This window comes from Gigantopelta aegis, chromosome 3 (assembly GCF_016097555.1).
Source record: "Gigantopelta aegis isolate Gae_Host chromosome 3, Gae_host_genome, whole genome shotgun sequence".
Taxonomy (NCBI): domain Eukaryota; kingdom Metazoa; phylum Mollusca; class Gastropoda; order Neomphalida; family Peltospiridae; genus Gigantopelta; species Gigantopelta aegis.
The window spans coordinates 81,390,235-81,416,445 of NC_054701.1; the positions used below are offsets into that span (position 1 = coordinate 81,390,235).

Below are 26,211 nucleotides of genomic sequence, written 5' to 3' on the forward strand. Positions count from 1 at the left end.
AGAAGATTTTTAATAGATATATAGCATGATAATATATATATATATATATTAAGATCATAAATTAAACTGCAAAATCAAATGTTTTAAATATGTTTTATTATCTGTTAAAGAAAAACAACCACAACCCACCATCACTACCACTCTCCTACTCATCACCCCCCCCCCCAAAAAAAAAACCCACAACCACCAAACCGTCAGTTATTTGTACATGGTATAACTTTTTACTTCTTTTTTTTTTGATAACCTAAGATATGAAAGCAATTAATTTTTTTTAAATGTGAATTTTATTATCTCAATAGTAGAATTAATCAGGAAGTTTTCTATCTTAAACAAATTTTATAAAACATTCACATGAATTTAAAACTGTATCGTCAGCTTCACAGCTTCACAGAATTACATGTATGCAGTATTAACCTATTCTTATACTTCACCTATTTTATACATCAATTCAACATGCACACATGCCTTGAGGTTTATTTAACGATGCACTCAGCACAGTTTTTACGGTTATATGGCATCAGACATATGGTTAAGAACCACACAGATATTGAGGGAGAAAACCCGCTGTCACCACTTCATGGGTTTCTCTTTTCGATTAGCAGCAAGGGATCTTTTATATGCACTATCCCATAGACAGGATAGCACATATCACAAACTCGCTTTTTTGTATTAATAGAAATATTGTTGCACATTATGCAGTAGGATATATATATATGTACATTATATCTGTAGCATTTTTCTAGTATATATTGACATTATTATTGTAGCATGTTTAATACTGCCATCTTTCATATAGAATATAGTATATGGACATTTTTCATGTAGAATGGTATGTATGGACATCCTGCTTGTAGAATACTTTAAGTATGGACATTTAATGTACAGTACTGTATATATGGACATTTATATAGAATACAGTACATGGACATTCTCTTATGGACGCTGTTATTGAATACGATACATGGACATTCTTTTTGTACAGTACTGTATATATGGACATTCAGAATAGAATGCAGTACATGGACATTCTTCTTGTAAAATACAGTAAACATGCATTATAGAATACCCTATATGGATATTTCCCTAAAGGTAGCTGTTTGATCATACATATATTTCATGGCTGTGTGAATATGGACTGTATATTACTATGTATATGAATTCCTTACTGTGTATGTTGCATGGAATGTTCGTAATTGTGCCATGCTACATGACTGTATATTACTCTCCATGTGTGGATTATAAATTGTTCTCCATGCATGGGTTGTATGTACAATGTTCTCCATATGGACTGTACATTGTTCACCATGCATGGACTGTACATTCTTCTCCATATGGACTGAATATTTTTTTCCATAATTGGACTGTGCATAGTTATCCATATGGACTATACATTGTTCTCCATATGGACTGTACAGTTTTTCCAAACATGGACTACATTTTTCTCCATACTGTACAGTGTTCTCCATATGGACTGTATAATGTTTTCCATATATGGACTGTACATTGTTCTCCATGTATAAACTATTCATTGTTGTGTGCACTTGGAATTTACGGCTGTTAAAATTTGAATGGCTTTGTTTTATTTAGTTTACTTATAACCCCATCCTTACAAAGTACAATATTTTTATCATTAATTTATTATCATACCGTTTCTGCATAATGAGATATTTACAAATTATCTGTTGTGATTAAAATAGATGTGTACGTTTATTGTTGTTTGTCTCCCCACAACCTGTCACACTAAAAATCAATTTTAAATCCTAATTTTTGTTTTACATTCTTTACTATGTGATGCATTCAGTGAATGTCATTGGTTTGTAAAATGGACATACTACATTAAAAGATTCATCAAATGTTCCCATAGTTGTTGGATTTTGTTACAACTTAAAAGTTGATTAGTTTTCAGTCTCTCTGGCTGAAAGGGCTGGACATAGGCCAGTGGTAAAACTCTTGCTTGATGCGTGGTCAGTCTAGCATCAATCCCTGTTGGTGGGCACATTGTGCTATTTTTCATTCCACCACGACTGGTATATCACAGGCCGTGGTATGTGCTATCCTATCTAGGATGGTGCATATAACAGATCCCTTGCTACTAATACAAAAATGTGGCGGGTATTTTCTCTATGACTGTCAAAATGACCATAATATGTATGACATCCAATAGCCGATGATTAATAAATCAATGTGCTCTAGTGGTGGTGTTAAACAAAACAAAATGTAGCAGAAAAAAGGCAAAATGATTAAAATTCCATGCTGAAGGCGAGTAATCTGTGTGGTGATAACAGATTCAAACTCGTCCCCCTAGATAAAACATCAGTGTTGCAAAGTTTTTTTGTTTTTTTTAAATGACACATTGATTTATTAAACATATCAAACATAATTTCTACAGTCTTGGAGGAAACCCTGTTAATTTTTTCAGTCACAGAAAGGGGTCATTTATATGCACTTTTCGAACAGACCGAATAATACATACCACAGCCTTTGATATACCTGTTGTGGATCACTGGTAGGGTCAATGGATCACAAGATGTATAAATAACATGGTGGTTGGAGTTCCTCCCCCTACCCCCCTCTCTATCTGTGTCTTCTCCTGTATGTTAGACACCAAATAATTGTAGTTTAAAATGTACTGGGATTTTAAAACAAATATTCAGGGTTGAGATTTAATATTGGTTATAAATTGGTCTCCCTAATTATTTTCAAATTACTGACAGTCACATATTAGTGGTCAAGTGGTAGAATATTTCCATTAGATTGGTTGCCCTGAAGTTTTAGTCCCTAAATTTTACTTACATTGACCCTAAAAAGTCCCTAAATTTAGGTTTGAAATTTCTGTATGAACCATGAATAATTGGTATTTGTGGAAAATAACTGAGTTTTGCATTTTTGGACATAATTTGGTAAAATGTTTACACACCCAGAGCTAGCCCTGGACTTGCATCAAATGTTAATTCATCTAATTCATATTCAGTCATTAGCCATTAGGTAGATACTGGGTTCATTTCCCCAATACCAGCTTATACTAGGAGAGGTTCAATGGGGAGGTGTAAGGTAACTATGGCAACTTCTGTCTTTCTAGTCGGTTGTAGGACGTACTACAGTAGTAAAGCGCTCAGCTGATTCACATTCTGTCGATGATTAATCCACATCATAGGCCCTTTCTCAATCCAGCTAGTGCTCCACCACTGGTGAAACAAAGGTCGAGGTATGTACTATCCTGTCTGTGGGATAACCACAACTGGTGTAACAAAGGTCGAGGTATGTACTATCCTGCCTGTGGGATAACCATAATTGGTGTAACAAAGGTTGGGGTATGTACTATCCTATCTGGGATAACCACAACTGGTGTAACAAAGGTTGAGGTATGTACTATCCTGTCTGTGGGATAACCATAACTGGTGTAACAAAGGTTGGGGTATGTACTATCTTGTCTGTGGGGTAACCATGTCACATACCAAAGGGTTGTAATTTAAAATGTGCTGACGTGTCATTCTGCAAATTTCTTTTGGCTTTAATCTCGTCGAAAAAAGGATAAACAATATAACACCTATAAAAATGCAGAGGTAACAAATTTGTTTAATAACAAATCAAATGGCGTACAAAATGGATATGGGAAAGTCATTTTCTGTATTTGAAATACAAAGCTTTGTGACCCATGGGGAACAACTAACGATGATTTCAAAAACATTTTGGACATTGTCATATCAATGTTATATAGACAGAACCATATACAAGTTGTTTTGTCATGTTATTTATGGCGCATGTTTATAATACACAAGAGTATAATACCATGAGATAGCATAGTGGTCGAGTGGTATAAATCTTGTGTACTATAAACAAGTGCAATAAATAAAATGGCAAAACAACTGGTCTGTGGTTCTGTATTTATTACATACCCTTTTTATATTATGATTAACAAAAGGTTTAATTAAATACTTACTTCACCTGGAAAGTTGGTTGAAATTTATGGAATTAACGGAACGCTGATCATCCTGGCTATAAATATGACATCATTCGGGTGAACACGTAATATGCATGTGAGATTTTGTATCACACGTGTTCAATAAAAAATTTTTTTATTGCATGTTCAGAATTGTCTTTATAACTATTGTAAAATTAAATGGGTATGTAATAAATATTGCACTTAAATATGGTCTTAATAATGACCCTAAAAGTATGATTTCCAATCTTTATCAATTTCTTAAATAAACCAATGTTTACTTACAATGATTACAATTCCATTTAAGCTATTTATGCAATTTATTACTACAAATTGATGACTAATTTCTTTAAATATCAGTTTCTAAGAATAATTCAACCTATCACTGCCATTATAATGTACAAAAATGGAATGTTAATGTTAAGTAATGGCTCATTTGTCCATTATAATAAAAAAATTAGTTTAAAAAAAGAAAGAAACAGTATGTCTAATTGTTCATGATGAGTATTTCTGTTGCTGAATCAAGTCATTTGAGAAATCACAAAACAACATCAGAATCAACAACTCAGGATGTTTTCTGCATCTTTGTGTTACGATGTCAAGACATCTCCATAGTGGTGGGTTCTGTTTCTTCATCACTAAGATACCACACCTGTTAAAATAAACAGTAACATGAATGTGATGAACATCACTGCAGGGAAATCCTTTCATATTTCACATAATAAAATGAAATGGTAACAAAAGCAAATTGTAACTTTTAACTTTGTTGATATATCAAAATTTTAAAGGGTCATAATTTTAGTATGTGTGTGTCAATCTTATCTTTTCATAGTGACAGTTTTGTTAAAGCTAATTATGGCAGACTACAAGTTGTAAAAAAAAGTGAAAAGTTAAAATTTGGTTAGAGCACTACAGACTGTCAAACATTTGGTCTTTCTGACATATAGTCAGAAGAAACTCATTACATTTTTCCATTAGCAGCAAGGTATCTTTAATAAGAACTTACTCACAGGACAACACATACCACAGCCATTGATATACCAATGGCACTGGTTGAGATGGGAATGTAGTTTTCAGAGGACACCTGCTACATTTTTCCTTTAGTAGCAAAGGACTTTCAACATGCACTTTCCCATAAAACACTCATAACATTTGTAGGGCACTGGTTGGGAGAAAAAAAAATGCCCCAGCCGTGACTTCAAGTTTAGTACTTTACCACTGGACTAAGTTCCACCCCAATCTCAAAGCAGAACTAAAAAAGGGTGAGCGGATCATAAAACAAGAGAAGAGAAAGACTGAATCTGATTAACGTGACCTGACCTCATCGTCCAATGTCTCCTGCTGCATCTGTGTGAGACCTGTGAGATCCTCCAGGTATGTCGGCTCATTGAACACACGCTGCAGAAACTGGAACCCATCTCGCTCGTAATTCTCCAACACCTAAAGAAAAAACAAACTGAAATAAGCAAACCCCAAAACAACAACCGGGGGCTGAATTTACAAAGCCTTTATATGTCTTACATGTGTATAACTACTTCTATTTACAAAGCTTAAAAAACTACCCGTAAGAAAAACAGACCATGTAATTTTGGCTTAATTTGTTTTTTCATTTCAAAATACATCTAAAAATTTAAAGCTATACTGCAGTTCCCCATCTATACAATGTATTCACCTGAACTTTCCCGACAGCCTATCAGGAGTACTTGTTTGTCTCACCTATTTAATGGAATCACCTGAATTTCCCACCACAGTACATTTAATTTCAATTTTACTTGATTCCTGGGCCCGTGCTTATTTAAACTTTTAGAGTCCAGACTCAAGCTCCAATGATGTCACACACATACAATTTGTCTGGCGTTGTCATGACATTAGTGTCTCAGTCTCTAGTGTCTCAGTCTCTAGTGTCTCAGTCTCTATTAGTGTCTCAGACTCTATTAGTGTCTCAGTCTCTATTAGTGTCTCAGACTCTATTAGTGTCTCAGTCTCTAGTGTCTCAGTCTCCATTAGTGTCTCAGTCTCCATTAGTGTCTCAGTCTCCATTAGTGTCTCAGACTCTATTAGTGTCTCAGTCTCTATTAGTGTCTCAGACTCTATTAGTGTCTCAGTCTCTATTAGTGTCTCAGTCTCTATTAGTGTCTCAGTCTCTAGTGTCTCAGTCTCTATTAGTGTCTCAGTCTCTATTAGTGTCTCAGTCTCTATTAGTGTCTCAGTCTCTATTAGTGTCTCAGTCTCTAGTGTCTCAGTCTCTATTAGTGTCTCAGACTCTATTAGTGTCTCAGTCTCTAGTGTCTCAGTCTCTATTAGTGTCTCAGTCTCTATTAGTGTCTCAGACTCTATTAGTGTCTCAGTCTCTAGTGTCTCAGTCTCTAGTGTCTCAGTCTCTATTAGTGTCTCAGTCTCTATTAGTGTCTCAGTCTCTATTAGTGTCTCAGACTCTATTAGTGTCTCAGTCTCTAGTGTCTCAGTCTCTATTAGTGTCTCAGTCTCTATTAGTGTCAGTCTCTATTAGTGTCTCAGACTCTATTAGTGTCTCAGTCTCTAGTGTCTCAGTCTCTAGTGTCTCAGTCTCTATTAGTGTCTCAGTCTCTATTAGTGTCTCAGACTCTATTAGTGTCTCAGTCTCTATTAGTGTCTCAGTCTCTATTAGTGTCTCAGTCTCTATTAGTGTCTCAGACTCTATTAGTGTCTCAGACTCTATTAGTGTCTCAGACTCTATTAGTGTCTCACTCTCTATTAGTGTCTCAGACTCTATTAGTGTCTCAGACTCTATTAGTGTCTCAGACTCTATTAGTGTCTCACTCTCTATTAGTGTCTCAGACTCTATTAGTGTCTCAGACTCTATTAGTGTCTCAGACTCTATTAGTGTCTCAGACTCTAAAAGTTTTATAAGCACCAGGCTCGAGCTTTTATTCAATTAAGGTTCAAGCACTCTGTTCTGAGAACACACCCAGCTATCTGGGCTGTCTGTTCAGGGCAGTGGATTAAGGCTTAGTCGATAGTAGATGGTGATTTAATTGTTTTTCTCATGAAATGCTAGATATAATTTGAGGTGAGGAGATGAAGATATGACCAAAAAGATACACAAGTATTATACATCCAATCAATGTTCTCGCTGCTCCATTTAAGCGGGGCAGCCCGCCCTGCTATTGCATTTTGCCGCCCTCCTTTCATGTTCTCCGCCCTCCTTTATTTTTCTGCGCCCCTCTTTATTTTTCAGCACCCTACTATATTTTCCAGCACCTATCTCCGCTATTTCCAAATGCACACTTTTTTCCACACCTAAAAAACCCACAACGATCAGTCTGCACACTGGGACATCAAAGGAAACAAGCCGCATTGTGTACGAAAAAGCAACTGACAAAATATTTACGACAGTTACCATAACGTAATTTAATAGTATTTTTAACAGCCTCTATTTTGTCCCATACCTGTATCCATTTGTATGTTTAATACAAACAATAAAAGTTATATTTTATTTGAGCAATGGAAACATTTTAATTTTTTATGGATTCGGAAATCTCCGACTGAAAACCCCCCCCACTTATTTGGTGCCAAATTTGTCACGTGATCAGAACAGTCACTCTATCTTTTGTTTCCACTAACTGTCGTCTGATATTTTGTCCTCAGTTACAGATATATTGATTGTAATTGATGATTTTTACTTTCTGTCATTCTGTTTATTCAGCAGTTTTTATAACATATTGTAAACTTTTCATTTTGGGGGGATATCACCGCTTATAAAATCAACGGAAGTGGTAGTGTTTAGTATTAAAATCATTCATCTTGGGTGCCAAATAATATATACACCGCCACTACAAAAATGAAACTACTTTTTATCAGTTGCTGATAATATTTTATCACAGCGATCGATTCAAAAAATGTTTTCGACATTAGAGGATCACATAATTGTCTTTTTTGTTTTTCGTATATCTTGAAATCTTTATTAAAATAATAATATTAAAACTTTGATCGGTTCAGCAAAACCGGAACTGGCAGTGAATATTAGACCGATAACATTTTCGGTTCAATTAAAAGACGAGTTCTGCTTGTAGTTGGTATACACTTTTTGTAATCAAAATAAGGAGTATGTTTTTCCACAAAGTCTATCAACACACAACAACATGGTAACCACCAAGCTCTCCCCCCCACCCCTTTTTTTTTTGGTTTCATTTTTTTTTTTTTTTTAAAGGGTGTGGTGCTGCGCGGCCGCCCTCCTTTAATTTTCACCCAGTGAGAACACTGCCAATGTTACTGAGAATGTAACACTTACTATCTGAGAGCAGGCTGTACACTTGTCAAAGGCTTGGCTTGCTGGAAGAACATGGTGAAACCGGGACAGGAAACCACGGATCTGAAACAATATATATATATAGTGAAAAACCATGAACCAGGCTATTTCAAAACACAATCTGTTTATATAGGACTAGTTTATAAAGAATCTGCATCCATTTTTTAAATTTTGTTTTAATTTACAAATAATTTCAAGCATTATCAAGCATTCTGAGAGTACTGCTACTGGGCCAACAAATATCCATAATCTCCTAGGTTCAAGGACAATAACTCTGTGAAAAACAAAAAGGGAAAATCCCCATGAAATTTGACATCATAAAGCTGTGACAAGAAGTCTGGAAAACTATATGGGACTGACGGACAGACAAAATAGACAGACAGAGAAGAAGGAAGAATGAAATGTTTTATTTAACGACGCACTCAACACATTTAATTTATGGTTATATGGCATAGGTTAAGGACCACACAGATATTGAGAGAGGAAACCCGCTGTTGCCACTTCATGGGCTACTCTTTTCGATTAGCAGCAAGGGATTTTTTATATGCACCATCCCATAGACAGAATAGCACATACCACGGCCTTTGATGTACCGGTCGTGGTGCACTGGCTGGAGCGAGAAATAGTGCAATGGGCCCACTGATGGGGATCGATCCCAAACCAACCACGCATCAAGCCAACGCTTTACCACTGGGCTCCGCCTTGCTGGGGCCCCAGACAGACAGAGACAAAACCTATATAGTGCTCTCCGGTTGGACTAGTAGCAGACCCGTAAAACCCACCTGGTGTGGAATCATTCCCAGACAGCAGTCATCTTCAGACTGTTGGTCGTTTGCCCCGGTATCAGCTGGGGCTTCAGCTCTGAAACAAAATAATTAAATTTACATTACATTCAATACATTTTAACGTCATCTTATTGGTCCAGCTGCAGCAATGTGATTTTGTTCATTTCTCGATGAACATAAGAATAACACAGTCAGGGAATGTAACATCTGATGACATCACTGAGATGTCGCTGTATTGGTACTTTGTCTTACTGAGCGTTATTGTTTAAGAACCAAAACATAATTCAAAATAAAATATACACTTTTAGTATGATTATTAGCAGTTTGCGGATGATTTTTCATTCATACCCTGATGAACGTAAAACAAATAACAAACATTAATTAATTAAAAGTCATGTCTAGGGCCTGATTCCAATTAAATATTTTATGTGGCACTCTAACGATGCTTGAAACGCATTGGCAAAATGCATCGTTTGCTATAATGGAGTTAAATGAAAAGGTTTCCAACAGGCGTTGCATTAAAAAAACGTACTCTCAACCACTGTGGCGTAAAATGCCTACAATGCAAAAAGAGTTTCACGCAGCATATTTTTTCTGTTCAGCCAATGGGATTCCTGTATTTGAGGTCAGGTCATCGAGACTGATACGCAATGAGCACCGCCCGTCCGTGTCTACCACCAAGACGGAAACAGTTAACCAAAGTGCTATATGCTGCATGCTTGCTGGTCATTTCACAGCTTATGAGAAATCAGGCCATAAGCCAAACATCAATGTGAAAAAAACCCACCAAGATATGATCTGGACATGGATTTACTGTTACGTGGAGTAAACCATGAAAAGTAGGTCACAGTGACCTAGTAATAGTATCTGACACACCGCCATCCCATGTTGTTCCTACATGTGAGGTTTGTTGGTCCTGTATGCAAGAGATGGTCCGGACAAGGATTTACTGTTATGAGCAGTAGACCGTGAAACGTAGGTCACAGTGATCTAGTAATAGTACGCGACACACCACTATCTCAAGTTGTTCCTACATTTGAGGTTTGATGGCCCTGTATGCAAGATATGGTCTGAACAAGAAAAAGTTAATAGACGGACGTAAAGATGGACAGACGAATGTATGGACAGACAATGCCATACCATAATACAACCCATCATAGATGGGCATAAAAAATGAGGAGAGTGATTGATTGTTCCCCTAGTTTAGATTATGGGGAGCCAATTAAGATATTACCTTATTGATTCAATACAAATTCACCTGCTAAATTTACTCTCCTTAAACTAGTCTCAAGGGAGTGATGGGGAGCAAGTGTGATAGCTCCACTTAAACATCAAGGTCTGACAAACATAAAACTATTTGCTTCAACCCGACTCTTAAAGACGTAAAAACTTTTGAAGTCATAATTTCTTCTTCTCTCCTGGTTTTTTTAAAACACAAGATAAAATAACTATTGATCAATCCATTACTAAAGGGTAGAGAGATTTACATCAAAGCATTTATTTTTAAAATGGTCTTGGTTTCATCCGACTCTTAAAGATGTAAGAACTTTTCAAGTCATAATTTCTTCTTCCCTCCTGTTTTGTTTTTTTTAAACATAAGATAAAATAACTATTGATCAATCCATTACTAAAGGGTGGAGAAAGTTACATCAAAGCATTTTATTTTAGGATGGTCTTGGTTTCCTTTTTTAGAAAATCGAAACTGGAAGCCAAAGCTCTCGTTTTCCTGACAAACCTGTCATCATATAGCCTTAGCTACATACTGTCAAAAATGTTTCATTATTTGTTTAAATAGTGCTCTCAGAATTAAACAAGCATTCTGATAGAACTACTAAACAATACATGCATGTCCTCTAATGAGTCCAACAAAGTTTTGTATCTTCTAAATTCAAGGGTAATTACTCTGTGAAAAATGAGTAAATCGCCATGAAAGTTAAACGTGATCTGTAAGAGTACATGATAAAGCTATATATAAAATTTCAGTTCAATATCTCAAGGCATTGTGAAAAATTAACATCCAAAAAACTATATGTGTGACAGACGAATAGACGAAGTGAGATAGTCAGACAGACAGACAGACAGACAGACAGACAGAGTCTCCTCCAGTAGGACCAGTAGGGGTCTAATAAGAAATCATTCAATGATTTCTTAATAAAAATATTAAATACAGTTTCTCTTATTTGCCTTCCGTTTGCAGGTCAATACCCTTTCTCTGTTTAGAACAACAATTGAAGCTCTAACCCATTAATACCATCCAGCAATGGGCGCTGTGAGTACTAATGACACGTGTGATGTATGATATCTGTAACCTACCTCTGAGGATGCTGTAAAATGGAAACCATTAGCTCCACCGCCAACGCACCAGCTATCATCGAGACACCAGGTCGGGTTACTGTACACTGCTGGTCCAGAGTTCTGTCCCTTGTTGACTGCAAACACAATAGAACAAAAACAACAACAAAAAATATTTCATTGGTCCAAATGGCTTAGTTAAGCAATTGATCTTAAGGATGACAGATGTTGGGTTCACCTCTCAGTACAGGCTCCAATCCAAAATAAGTTTTACTGAGGGAATACAAGGGCACTACACTGACTTCTCTCTTACTAACAGCTGTGAGCAAGAGTTAGTCCAGTGGTAGAGTACTTGTCTGAGGTGTTTTGGTTGTAGGATCAAGACTGAACCCATTCTCTATTAATTTTTTACCCTGTCCAAAACCAGTGCCCGACAACTGGTATTCAAAAGGCCATGGTATGTGCTGCCCTGTCTGTGGGAAAGTGCATATAAAAAATCCTTTGCTGTTAATGGAAAAATGTATTGCGTTTCCTTTGAAGACTATGTATCAGGATTACCAAATGTTTAACATTCAATAGCCGATATTAATCAATGTTTACCTCCATGCTTATAACCAAATAAGGTTCAAACATGTTGTCCTGGACACACACCTCAGCCATCTGGGTTGTATGTCCTGGACAGCGGGTTAGTTGTTAGTGAGCAAAGTCAGTGTAGCAGCCGTACACCTCCCCATTGAGCTGTGTAAACTCATACTGGGATGTGAACCTGGTACTAGCCAGCTTTAAGTACAAGTACATGCACATAATATATAATAGTGTATTATTTAACTAGTTATTATTTTAATTTTATTTTTCGCTCATACTGAAAGTGAAAAAAAAATCTGAAAAGATTTATTTCAAAAATAAAGAAGGAAAAAACGTGCAAAGTAGTTTGCATACATTGTAGTTCTGGAACTGCAGATGATTTTGTCTCGATTAGCGATGTTGAATTGTTTTAAATTAATATTAAAAATATGACAGACTTATGGTGCCAGGTGCTACCACATCATTACAGAAGTAACAGCTCAGCTGGTTGGTGTTTCCCTGTATATTATCAATACATTATCAACAATGACAGACTTACGTTGCCAGGTGCTACCACATCGTTACAGAAGTAACAGCCCAGCTGGTTGCCTGGGATGGGAGAACCAAGAATAACATGTTTTGATTCCGATGCTGCTGTCTTGATGCCGTGTCTTAGAACCAGGAATGTATCAAAGCCCAGGGCTGCATTCAGCACAATCTAAAAATAGACAAACCATACTGATGCAAAGAAATTAGGGATCACACTGAATAAAAGAGTAAATGCAACCATACCCACAATGTTTGTACGTTCACCACAATCAAAATATAGTCAAACTATACTGACGAAAAAAAAGAAAGAGATCACACCAATACTAATTAGAAAGAGCAACTATAACAAAAATTCTCATCTATGGTATAAGGATTTAAGTGTTACTGACATTTAATCTCACATTACTGACCTTTGATCTCACATTACTGATATTTAATCCTACAATACATCTTTGTAATTTATACAAACATTATGCTATTAACAGCGACTGAAATGTGGTCTACAATACCAAATATTCCCTTAGTATATTAAAATACTACAAGAAAAACAAATAGACATATTTAAGGTCCATCATTTTAGCTAAGAGTCTGCTGAACACAATACAGTAATTTACTGTTCTGCTCCAACATTACATCAGACACATTTCAGTAAGAATACATAGTAGCATCAGAATCTGGTTCAGTTAAAGTTAACGTTTGTTTTGTTTAACGACACCACTGGAGCACATTGATTAATTAATCATCTGCTATTGGATGTCAAACATTTGGTGATTTTTATTCATAGTCTTCAGAGGAAACCAGCTACATCTTTCCATTAGTAGCATGAGATCTTTTATATGCACCTTCCCACAGATAGGACAGCATATACCATGGGCTTTGGCCAGCCGTATGGTACTAGTTGGGACGGAAAAAAACCAATAAGAAAATGGGTCCACTTAAGGAGTTTGATCCTGTGGCTAAATCACCTAAAGCAAGCGCTCTACCCACTGAGCTAGATCCTACCCCTCAGAACCTGGCTCAGAGTTATATAAACATATCTTTATGACAAAAACATTAACATTTTAAACATCATATCTCTGAAGGAGTTTGATCCTGTGGCTAAATCACCTAAAGCAAGCGCTCTACCCACTGAGCTAGATCCTACCCCTCAGAACCTGGCTCAGAGTTATATACACATATCTTTATGACAAAAACATTAACATTTTAAACATCATATCTCTGAAGGAGTTTGATCCTGTGGCTAAATCACCTAAAGCAAGCGCTCTACCCACTGAGCTAGATCCTACCCCTCAGAACCTGGCTCAGAGTTATATACACATATCTTTATGACAAAAACATTAACATTTTAAACATCATATCTCTGAAGGAGTTTGATCCTGTGGCTAAATCACCTAAAGCAAGCGCTCTACCCACTGAGCTAGATCCTACCCCTCAGAACCTGGCTCAGAGTTATATACACATATCTTTATGACAAAAACATTAACATTTTAAACATCATATCTCTGAAGGAGTTTGATCCTGTGGCTAAATCACCTAAAGCAAGCGCTCTACCCACTGAGCTAGATCCTACCCCTCAGAACCTGGCTCAGAGTTATATACACATATCTTTATGACAAAAACATTAACATTTTAAACATCATATCTCTGAAGGAGTTTGATCCTGTGGCTAAATCACCTAAAGCAAGCGCTCTACCCACTGAGCTAGATCCTACCCCTCAGAACCTGGCTCAGAGTTATATACACATATCTTTATGACAAAAACATTAACATTTTAAAAATCATATCTCTGCACAAAACAAAGTCAAAAGGGTATTTTGATTCACAGTGTTTTGCCATTAACAGAACTGGCGCCACCCTGGACTATACACCCTTGCTACTATGGCTGTAAGAGGACTACCTTAACCACAGGGACATGTAGCGATGTTTACATCAGTTAAACAAGGTCTATTTACATGAATATATTATATATATTGAATATGTATATGTGTCTTGAAATGCCATAAAGGATGCTATAGGTCTCTGTGGCCGTAATAAACCTTTTTCTTGGAGCCACCAATCAGAGTGGGAAGCCAGCGACTTTCTCTCGTGTCCATCAGGAGAAACACAACATCGTGGTTGTCTATCAACTCCTCCAGCTTCTTTACATCATCCACAGTCTGGTCCAAGGCTTTGTCTAAAATCATACAACAGACAAACAGAGTTTAAGTTCTCTATCAACTCTTCCAGCTTCTTCACGTCATCTAAAGTCTGGTCCAAGGCTTTGTCTAAAAACATACAACAGACAAACAGAGTTTAAGTTTTCTATCAACTCTTCTAACTTCTTCACATCATCCAAAGTCTGGTCCAAGGCTTTGTCTAAAATGACACAATGGTCAAACAGGGTTAAAGCTGGGTAATAAAGCTTATTAGTAATCAGGTGAATTTGGTCACAAAATATCTTACCAAACACAACAAAACTGGACCCTCTGTAAACTGGAATTCCCTCAAAACTGGATGCTTTTCAGTCCCTTTTTAACAAAGCAAAGCATAACCAAATTCAATCGGTACACACCTCGGTCAATTAACATGTTTATTATTAAAGATAATAAACACCAGTGAGGTGCTCTGAATAGTACAAGAAATGTTGAGTACAAAATCTTCCACGGTAGTCCAAAAGAACTGAAACAGAAGTTGAACCATGCAGATTTACCAAAGTTAAGAATGAAACACATCTATTATAAGTAGAAAACAACTAGTGAAGCTATTTTAAAATGCATTTCAGTTTTTGTCAGAATTTGTTTTCATGTATTTACCTGCTATAGAGTGTCCAGGCATGGGAATTGACAAAGATAAACCAACCGATTCCTGAAAAAATAAAAAAATAATTTTAGTGAAACATGCTAACAGAATTACATTACAGTGCCCAGTGAAACTGTTTACATTATAATCTTAAAATTGTCAAGCTGATCCAGATCACATTACAACAATATCCATAGAAACAAGTTATGAATCCTGTAAAACATCCACTTTTATTGTCATGCATGCATGCATGTATTTATGAATAAAATACCAAATCAGTTCACTAAACCCATCGCTTTACTATTGTTTATGAATGGAATTTATTTCAAGTAGACTTCCCATTCCATTGCTACATTTACTAATCCAATAGTTAATTCACCACTCCAGCAATTGACTACTCATTTTAACTGTAGACTTACTACTTTACTTACAATTCCAGTAGATTTATCACTCCAGTAATGCTCACTACTGCTGTAATAGACTTACCACTTCAATAGTAGACTTACCAATTCAGTAGACTTACCAATTCAGTAGACTTACCAAGTCAGTAGACTTACCAAGTCAGTAGTAGGACTAACTACTTCAGTAATACCAGTTCAATAACAGACATACCAATCCAATAGTAGACGTAACAATTTAGTAGTAGACGTAAACGTTCAGTAGCAGACTTACTAATTTGGTAGTTGACTCACAATTTAATAGTACTTACCAACTAAGTAGTTGACTTATAAATCAAGTAGTCATTTTACCACTTCAGTAGTAGATTTACCAACTCAGCAGTTGACTTATCAATCCAGTAGAAAACTTAAAACACCATTCCAGTAATTTACTGGTTGTTGACATTCACTGTTTTGTAAACGTTTATTGGGTGTACATAACAGAACTTGTAGTTACTTTGTTTATAGAGAATTGGGACGATTTCCACTAGCTATTATAAGAAAGCTGAGAATTTTTAAATATTGGATAAACCTTTGTAGTACCAGTAATTGCATTTTAAAAGCTGTGTACGAGGAAATGTATGAGTATGGAGATATTTGGCTAACGAATATTAAGCAGGAATTAGATACGCTTGGGCTAAGTTATATGTGGAAATCGACCCATACCCATATCTGTTTTTATTACATAATTAAAGAAAGAATATTTGATGTATTTAAAAAAAAATCCTACAGTTTAATAACAGCGTCGCCAAAAGGATCACTATATAAACACTTAATAAAGGAATATCAATTACAAACATATCTGACGAAGCCAATTGATTCACGTAATATAAAAGAAATAATGAAAATGAGAATTTGTGCACACAGCCTAAATATTGAAGCTGGTAGGTACTAAAATATCGAGAGAACAAAAAGAGTATGTACATTATGTAATATTAATGAGATTCAGGATGAGTTTCATTTTATTCTTCAGTGTCCATGATAAGAAACTTTAAGAAATAGATTTATTAAAAAATACTACTCCAAGAACCCCAGTGCTTTTAAACTAATACAGCTATTGTCAACTACAAACAATAAGGAAATAAATAACCTTGGCAAATACTACAGGTGAACAAAATGAGGGATATACTATAAACAACTAAATATATCTACCGTATATTTGTGTGACCCATATTGCTGATTGTTTATATATAGATATAGATGGATTGTTTTATCGGTATATGTGTATGTATTTATGTAAGTCATTCTCCACCATTGTTCCGCACTATTGTACATAATATTGTATTTCATTGTTATAATGCTGATAAGTTGTAAAACTTAACACAATAAACAACTTGAACTTGAACCCTGTGGTAGTTGACTTATGACTGGTGATAATCTTACCACTCCAGGGAATATTTTCTTCAGGGATTCGGCTGCTGCTACAGCTTTAGGTTTGCCTCCATTCAAACAATCTTCAAACGTGAACAGCGACTGTCTCACCGGGTTCGAGTACGACACCTTGGCATTGTCTACCATGGTGACATGCCGCACTCCCCATGCCTGTGGGATAAATAAAAAGTATTTAAATCTACACAGAAACTGTCAAAATACTCAATTAAAAATGTATCCAACTTGCTTTTTGCTTGTGAGATACGTTTTCAAACAAATCATTGTAAAATAAATTTTATTTAATGGCTAAGTTTGTAGTATTCTCCAATTCTAACCTCTGAAAATAAGCTGATTAGGAAACGACCAACAGCAATTCTGGTAATTCCTCGTCCAGCATTATACAATATTTATATAATCAGCATGATACAGTTACCATCATTGTAACTGAAAAATTTGAAAATTCTCAAAACAGAAAAGAATGAAAGAAATTAAAACAGAGAAAAAGGAATGGTTTGTCATCATAATTTTCATCAAAATGTTAAAGTTCACCTATTGCATCCGTTACATAAGAATTCAATTAAAAAAAAAGGAAAATCAGAAATGAGAAATGTTTAACTTACAACTTGTGATAATGACTAATACGTGTCCAATGAACAACAAGGCTTAATACTGCACTGCACTATATTATATTATACATATTTCTTGATAACACAGTTATCGTACCATTAGTCCTCTAGCCACATTGCAGCCTAGTGTTCCAGCTCCCAGCAATAAAACTTTGGTCTTTCCAATCATGTCAAGGTTAAGGTCAGGTAACAGCCTCCATCTCATCAGTTTCAGATTGAGGTCAACAGCCGATTCAGCCAACCTAAAGTAATCAAGGTTCAAATTTAGCCACGGTAAATAAAATTCCTTTATACATAATGTTTGTAACTTCAAGATTTGCTTTTAAAGCTGTAATGCAAGACTCGATAAAACTGTACTTAAGTAGGACTTGGATTAAAAAAAATATTAGAAGTAAAACAAGTTGAAAAACAAAACAGAAGGTAAATATTTTAAATATTAAATATTTTATGAACCAAAAATATATACAATTAAAATTCTGCCATTATTGTTTTGACTTATATCACTAATAGGTGAAATGGCATTGACAAAGGTATTACATTTAACTGCAAGAAGGAAGGAAGGACATGTTTTATTTAATGATGCACTCAACACATTTTATTTACAGTTGTGTGGTGTCGGACATATGGCTAAGGACCACACAGATATTGAGGGAGGAAACCCGCTGTCTCCACTTCATGGGCTACTCTTTTCGTTTAGCAGCAAAGGATCTTTTATATGCACCATCCCACAGACAGGATAACACATACCACGGCCTTTGATATACCAGTCATGGTGCACTGGCTGGAGCAAGAAACAGCCCAATGGGCCCACCGACGGGAATCGATCCTAGACAGACTGCGCATCTAGCGAACACTTTACCACTGGACTACGTCCCACCCCTTAATTACATTTAACTGCAAGAATGATTAATTATCAAGCCTCCTTATTTGTGAGCCTGCACTTTTAATTTCCTTAATTATTGCACAATACTGATTAACAATATCAGTCTAGCCATACGATACTCTCTGGTTTATTTGACATCCACTAATAAAAAAAGTATTACAAACATATGAATTCTGGATCAAATAACAAAATGCAAAAATGCATGGTGTGGAATTTGCTTTCATGAAAAAATGTTTTTTACTATAAAATAATAAGCAAATATTCTGGTCTTTAAAATATTGGCCTTTATAGTGGGTTGGTCTAAACACCAAGGTGGTCATTAGGTGTGGGTTACACTATAATTAATATTTCATGCAGAGAATACATACACGTTTATTGTGCAATATTATATTTATTTTAAAATTCAAAATGGTTATATTCTTGTGAACTATATAACCATCACACTTGATATTAGATGATAATTTCTGTGCCTTACTGAAATAAAATAATAAATCTGGTTATATTCTGGTGAACTATATAACTGTCATGCTTGTTATTAGTTCATGCCTTACTGAAATAAAATAATTAATCTGTTTACCGTATCGGTCTATTATTGTAGACAGAAAAATACCCTTACTTAGCTGGATCCAAGCTTGAACTTAAATTAACATGTCGAGGTCCAAGTTTCCCTCGCTCATTCCTTTCCCAGCCAACACATTTGGGACAATCTGTAATGATAAGCTATCAAATACTAATAAAAGATATCAACCGTGTAGCCAGGCATACACATATATGTATCATTGAAAACTTATTAAAAAAAAGTTATCTAAAAATTAAAATTTAAACGTAATCTCCAATAATTTTTAAATACTGGGAGTAATGTAAAACATAAGATACTTGAATGCATATTTTAAATTTTGGCAAAGCTACATGTCTGAATATACATAATGCTTGCAAAATATGCTGTCATCCAGTTATATATACTGATGGAAAGAAATAAGGAAACACGTCAAATTGTAGACCAAATTTAATTCACAACTAGCGTAGTAATGTCTGTATTTCATACCAAGTTGTAATGTGGAATTGAATGTCTGTAGTGTTGAATGGGCTGCCTATATGTTCCCAATCAACTTTTAACAATATGAATTGATTTTTGATGCAGTCATTATTTCTTTTTGCTATCTGTGTGATCCTTTATTTCTTTCCATCAGTATATAAAACCAATGACAACCATAAAATATAATAACTATTTATTTCTATTTATTTATCCACAATCATCAGCATTTTTTCATACATATAAACTGTTTACTGGGGGAAGGAAGAGGGAGTTGTCAGCATAACCTATTTAAAATCTACATTTTGTCTCGCCTTTATAAAGTAAAAAAGGCAAGATAGAGGTATTACTTTCCTACAGCGATGGCAGCTACAACTTTTGTGTTTAACTCAGTGAAACTTCGCTTATAGTTGCACCTATAGATGTTCATCACAATTTTTTTAAAGTTTATTTATTTTTATTTTCTTTAAACACATCGAGATGAACATCTATGGACGCATGTGTTGGTAACACTGAAAACATTTCTGCCGCACTTTAATTTCCTGTTGGGAAATGGCTTACTTAATCCAAGGCTTCTAGATTATGGGAGTGGGGCTACCATAATCTAGAAGCCCTGGATTAATCATGGCCAGTAAATGTTTTAAATCACCAATCCCATGGCTAGTGGAGTTTATACAAATTCTAGAAGCCCTGGATTAATCATGGCCAGTAAATGTTTTAAATCACCAATCCCATGGCTAGTGGAGTTTATACAAATTCTAGAAGCCCTGGATTAATCATGGCCAGTAAATGTTTTAAATCACCAATCCCATGGCTAGTGGAGTTTATACAAATTCTAGAAGCCCTGGATTAATCATGGCCAGTAAATGTTTTAAATCACCAATCCCATGGCTAGTGGAGTTTATACAAATTCTAGAAGCCCTGGATTAATCATGGCCAGTAAATGTTTTAAATCACCAATCCCATGGCTAGTGGAGTTTATACAAATTCTAGAAGCCCTGGATTAATCATGGCCAGTAAATGTTTTAAATCACCAATCCCATGGCTAGTGGAGTTTATACAAATTCTAGAAGCCCTGGATTAATCATGGCCAGTAAATGTTTTAAATCACCAATCCCATGGCTAGTGGAGTTTATACAAATTCTAGAAGCCCTGGATTAATCATGGCCAGTAAATGTTTTAAATCACCAATCCCATGGCTAGTGGAGTTTATACAAATTCTAGAAGCCCTGGATTAATCATGGCCAGTAAATGTTTTAAATCACCAATCCCATGGCTAGTGGAGTTTATACAAATTCTAGAAGCCCTGGATTAATCATGGCCAGTAAATGTTTTAAATCACCAATCCCATGGCTAGTGGAGTTTATACAAATTCTAGAAGCCCTGGATTAATCATGGCCAGTAAATGTTTTAAATCACCAATCCCATGGCTAGTGGAGTTTATACAAATTCTAGAAGCCCTGGATTAATCATGGCCAGTAAATGTTTTAAATCACCAATCCCATGGCTAGTGGAGTTTATACAAATTCTAGAAGCCCTGGATTAATCATGGCCAGTAAATGTTTTAAATCACCAATCCCATGGCTAGTGGAGTTTATACAAATTCTAGAAGCCCTGGATTAATCATGGCCAGTAAATGTTTTAAATCACCAATCCCATGGCTAGTGGAGTTTATACAAATTCTAGAAGTCCTGCTTAACCATTTATATTTATTAAAGTTTTGGGGGTTTTTAAAGAAAAAATAAGATATTTTCTCCAAATCCAGAAATCATTACCTGTGAGATTAACTTTTGGCATTTTGAGTTTTAGAATCAGACTGTGTTTAATATCACGGACTCCATCACGTGTCCGATCACGAAAACACAAAATGTTAACTGTTTCGAATAACTCTCCCCTGAAAATAAAAAAACATTGCAGTAAGATTGATATTAACATATCTGGTAGTTCAACACAAGGCCTATTTACAGCCATTGTGTTTACCTTTGTGAACAGTAACTTTGTTAAGAAACCTTTAATACAGGCCTGATTACATCCATTCAGGAGTCCACATATCTATAAACTTGTAGTCAGTCAAATCAAAAGCCCAAAGTGAATGACTAAATTCTGAATAATGACAATGGGCAATATTTTTGTTTACAAGAATCATATTACAACAAACACTTGTTAATTGTACTGAAATAAACTAATGAATCACCAAATACTACTTTCTAGAAAACTAGCTATACAGATTTTGGGTGGGTTTTTTTTTAGTGCTTTTGTCTTTTTAACCATTGTAAAACTGTGACACTTGGGTTTTTTTTTCTTGTGTATGGACTCACCACTTGTATGAAATGAGTGCAAGAAAGTTCCTCAGTGGCCACCCAGGATGACTTTCCAGGGTACAGGGATCAGCAAATGCAAAATACAGCTCATCCTGAATTAAAAATATCCAGTTTTAAACCAAAGTAATGTCATACTTTTTATTAATATTAAAATTAAAAACAGAGAATTACTATAAGCCTTAGGTAAAAAATTTAAAGGAAATTCTGTGTATTTTAACAAGAATTTAGATAAGTACAAATTAACTGCTTTTATTTTGGCTGCCTTCACATATAATGATATACACCTCTAGGTCAGCGACATAAAGGCTACTGCAGAAACACACTGAAAATATAGATATAATATTCTGAACAAAAACATGTAATTATGTAATTTTATTTATTAAAAAGACTTTCTTAGTCAGAGGGCAAGACGTAACCCAGTGGCAAAGCATTCACTTGATGCGCGGTTGGTTTGGGATCGATCCCCGTCAGTGGGCCCATTGGGCTATTTCTTGCTCCAGTCAGTGCACCACGACTGGTACATAAAAGGCCATGGTATGTACTACCCTTCTGTGGAATGGTGCATATAGAAGAACCCTTGCTGCTAATCGAAAAGAGTAGCCTATGAAGTGGCAACAGCGGGTTTCCTCTCTCAATATCTGTGTGGTCCTTAACCATATAACCGTAAATAAAATGTGTTGAGTGTGTCATTAAATAAAATATTTCCTTCCTTTAATTAGTCATGGCCATCTCTTGACTGATATATATATATATATACCTGTTTTGATTTCTCAATCAGCTGGTCAGTTTTCGATATGTCATCAATCTGTATTTCTTCTCCATTCTGCGTAACAAGGAAATACCCACAGAACGACTTCTTTCCACTCTGGAATGTGTCATATGACAAAACCAGATTTTCTACCTGAAAAACAACAACAACAAACTAAAAACAAATGAAAATGCTGTCCTGGGCACACAACTCAATTTGCTTTATTATAAACTAACACTCGCCTCATATCAATCAACAGGCATCAAAATAAGTCGAGAACAGTCGTTCAGGTTACCACATGTAAGAAAAGTCGAGAATGGTGTTTCGTTCTTGACAAAAATTCCAACATAACAGTAGTTTCAATTCCGAACATAAACCAGGCAATGCATTCCAGACTTCCACGTTTCATTTTCTCGTAAGGAATTGCATCGATGTTCGCACGCACTTGTGCAAATGCAAGCAATTGTAGTCATTGTGCATTTAAGCAGTGTCCACTAGATGAATTTACTTCCGCGTTTCATTTTCTGGTACGAAATTGCACCAGTGTTCATGCGCACTCATGCAATTGCAAGCAATCTTGGCAATCCATGTTTAAGCAGCGCCCACTAGATAAATTTACTTCCGGATTTCGTTTCCCTTACCGATGTTTGCATGCACCCATACAAGTTTAGAATGTCCACGTTAAAAGTAGTAGTAACAGGAATTCAATTCTAACTTTCATATAGTTGTTGTAACCTATAGGTTACCAGACACAATACTTAGTTCGAAGCCTGAATCAAGTAGTAATCACTGGGAACGAGTACAAATTAAATTATGCTTGCCATCAGGGCAAAAACATGTTCCAATGTTAATTTTATTTTTACTTCATTTCATGATTTTTTAAGGTTGGCAAATAAGTAATCCATGTAATAAAAACCAAAATCAATAGTTTGTTTTGTCAACATCGACCACAAATGTTATGTGCATGTCTCCGTCAGTCACATGTTTTTTCATGAAGACTACTAACTTTTCTAAGCTACTTGTCCCCAAGGTCAATGGAAATATTTCATAATTTTTACTCCTATGACAGTTGACACAAAGGATTAGATCTCCAAATGATGGTAATACTTAATGTAATATAGGATGATGTTTAAATATTAGCTTACATTAGTTAGGTTTATATAATTTTCACTATTCATTAAATAATTATACATTACTTTGCATTACTAAATTGTTTGGTAATATTTCTTCTAATTTAGTATTAACAATAAAAACAATAAAAAACCACTGGACTTTTATAATTTTTGTGCAACATATAGAATATAATTCTATAAAATTAATATGTTTTACAAAACACATTTTATATTACAAAATTCATGATCTTTATGTTGAGTAACATTAACAAATAATCTTTCTTCAAATACTGTAGTTTATACTAAAAGTGTTTTGAAAGTATAACACTATACTTTACCTATTACATAGTGTTTTCTTTGTTTTGTTGAAATAAAAACATCCTATGCCAAAACTGCTTAGGCCAATAAGATCAGATGCAAGATAGATTTATTCCATATGGAATGGGAGAATGTAAGCTAGGGATGAGAGAATATAACACTCCATCATATGGATGTGGTCATGAGATAGAAAAGGTACACCTGAGGTGGTGGAAATTTCGATCTGGTATGATGTTTGTAGAGTGCTGGGGTCAAAATTTCCACCACTGAGGGTGTACTTTTTCTATCTCATGACTGCATATGATGTAGTCATTTTGTCTCATCGTTTCAGCAAATAATCTATTTTATTATCCATATGGTTCAACATAACCAAGTTAATAATAATCATACGAAGCACATGTGTAATAACAAGTATAATGACGTAATTTTGGGAAGCGACGTCATAACATGACGTTGCTTCTCCAGTCCTAGCTCAGACTGCATTTGAAATATGACGTCATTTTGTCATCTCCTTCTTGTTGTGGCTGAAACATTTTGAGTTGGGTCTTGTTATTCATAAAGAAACCTAACAATAATAATATGGATAATAAAGGAATTATTACACTTGCGTGTGAGTTGTACTGATTTTACGAAACTCATGTCAGGATTCATGTATTACTCTCGCTCTCGCTCGGGTAATACAATAATCCTGATACTCGTTTCATAAAATCAGTATGATACACAAGCTTGTATAATAATCTTTATATATAACATGAACTGGCAAAGATGGTTGAAAAAGTAACTTCTTTATTTGACCATTTTATCATAATCAAACCAAACTATCGTATTTACCGTGTTTGTTTAATGTGTCAAATATAATTTAACACTACAAATTAACATGACAGCTTTTATAATTTTACAACAAAATATCAAACTAAAAATGTGGTCTGATGATCTCAAATCACCAACTTGTATTAATATTACGTCATATATTACCAATGATGTAATACTCCCCCATGTTAAACGCAATGATGTCATAGCATATGAAAGATAAAAATATCTATAATAGCTTTCTTTCATGGGATAACTCTGTCCTATATAGCTAGGGATGGGAGAACTATTGTTCTATTACATGTATTACCTGTTTCGGCGTAAATGTCTCATCCAGTGTATTGTTGGAAACTATTAAAACATCGGGCAATGCTAGACACGGATAGGCAAACCAGTAGTAGTAGTCATACTTCTTCAAATCCTGTGAGAAAAAATTGAACAAAAGTGACCAATATTGAATAGTTAAAGTTAGTTTCGGTTAATAACACCACCAGTGCACACTGATTGAATCATCGGCTATTGGATGTCAAACATGTTTGTAATTTTGACATTAGTAGCTTTGGATCTTTAGGGATCTGTTATATATGCAACCATCCCATAGACAGTAAAGCACATACCACAGCCTTTGATATACCAGTTGTGGTGCACTGGCTGGAACGAGAAATAGCCCAATGGGGATCAATCTTAGCATCAGCTCCAGTGGTTTTGGGCCTTAAAAAGGCTTTCTAAAATATAAAGGTCAAAATGTATTGTAGACTTGTACATCAAAGACTGTGGTATGTACTGTCCTATCTAATGGTAAAGTACATATATCAATCCCAAAAAATCTGCAAAAAAATCTGGGTATGGCAACATACCCGTTTTACCCTCTGGTAGAAACCCTGCACATATCACAGCCTTTCATATATCAGTTGTGGTGCACTGGTTGGAATGAGAAATAACCAAAAAGGCCCACCAATGTGGATTGATCCCAAACCAACCGTGCATCAAACGAGTGCTTTACCACTGGGTTAAGTCCCGCCCTTCCCTGCACAGACAGCTGATGTTTAACTATTTACTGATTGCCACTTACAGCATGGGTTAAGTCCCGCCCTTCCCTGCACAGACAGCTGATGTTTAACTATTTACTGACTGTCACTTACAGCATGGGTTAAGTCCCGCCCTTCCCTTCACAGACAGCTGATGTTTAACTATTTACTGACTGTCACTTACAGCATGGGTTAAGTCCCGCCCTTCCCTTCACAGACAGCTGATGTTTAACTATTTACTGATTGTCACTTACAGCATGGGTTAAGTCCCGCCCTTCCCTTCACAGACAGCTGATGTTTAACTATTTACTGATTGCCACTTACAGCA

General features: G+C 35.5%; 1 protein-coding gene across 1 annotated transcript in view; it reads right to left on the reverse strand.

Annotated features, from left to right (window-relative positions):
• Positions 1-3,560: 3,560 nt before the first annotated feature.
• LOC121369155 (ubiquitin-like modifier-activating enzyme ATG7) overlaps positions 3,561-26,211 on the reverse strand; it is a 40,188-nt gene continuing 17,537 nt past the window's right edge. The window contains exons 5-19 of the mRNA XM_041494041.1: positions 25,166-25,276; positions 22,625-22,768; positions 21,865-21,959; positions 21,322-21,440; positions 19,130-19,220; positions 17,728-17,872; positions 17,017-17,175; positions 15,211-15,262; positions 14,455-14,591; positions 12,429-12,587; positions 11,327-11,442; positions 9,011-9,089; positions 8,211-8,291; positions 5,261-5,380; positions 3,561-4,592 (exon numbers count right to left, since the gene is read on the reverse strand). Of these exons, the coding sequence (XP_041349975.1) occupies positions 4,539-4,592; positions 5,261-5,380; positions 8,211-8,291; positions 9,011-9,089; positions 11,327-11,442; positions 12,429-12,587; positions 14,455-14,591; positions 15,211-15,262; positions 17,017-17,175; positions 17,728-17,872; positions 19,130-19,220; positions 21,322-21,440; positions 21,865-21,959; positions 22,625-22,768; positions 25,166-25,276 (1,662 nt within the window). The 3' untranslated portion in view covers positions 3,561-4,538. The remainder of the gene's footprint in view (positions 4,593-5,260; positions 5,381-8,210; positions 8,292-9,010; positions 9,090-11,326; positions 11,443-12,428; positions 12,588-14,454; positions 14,592-15,210; positions 15,263-17,016; positions 17,176-17,727; positions 17,873-19,129; positions 19,221-21,321; positions 21,441-21,864; positions 21,960-22,624; positions 22,769-25,165; positions 25,277-26,211) is intronic.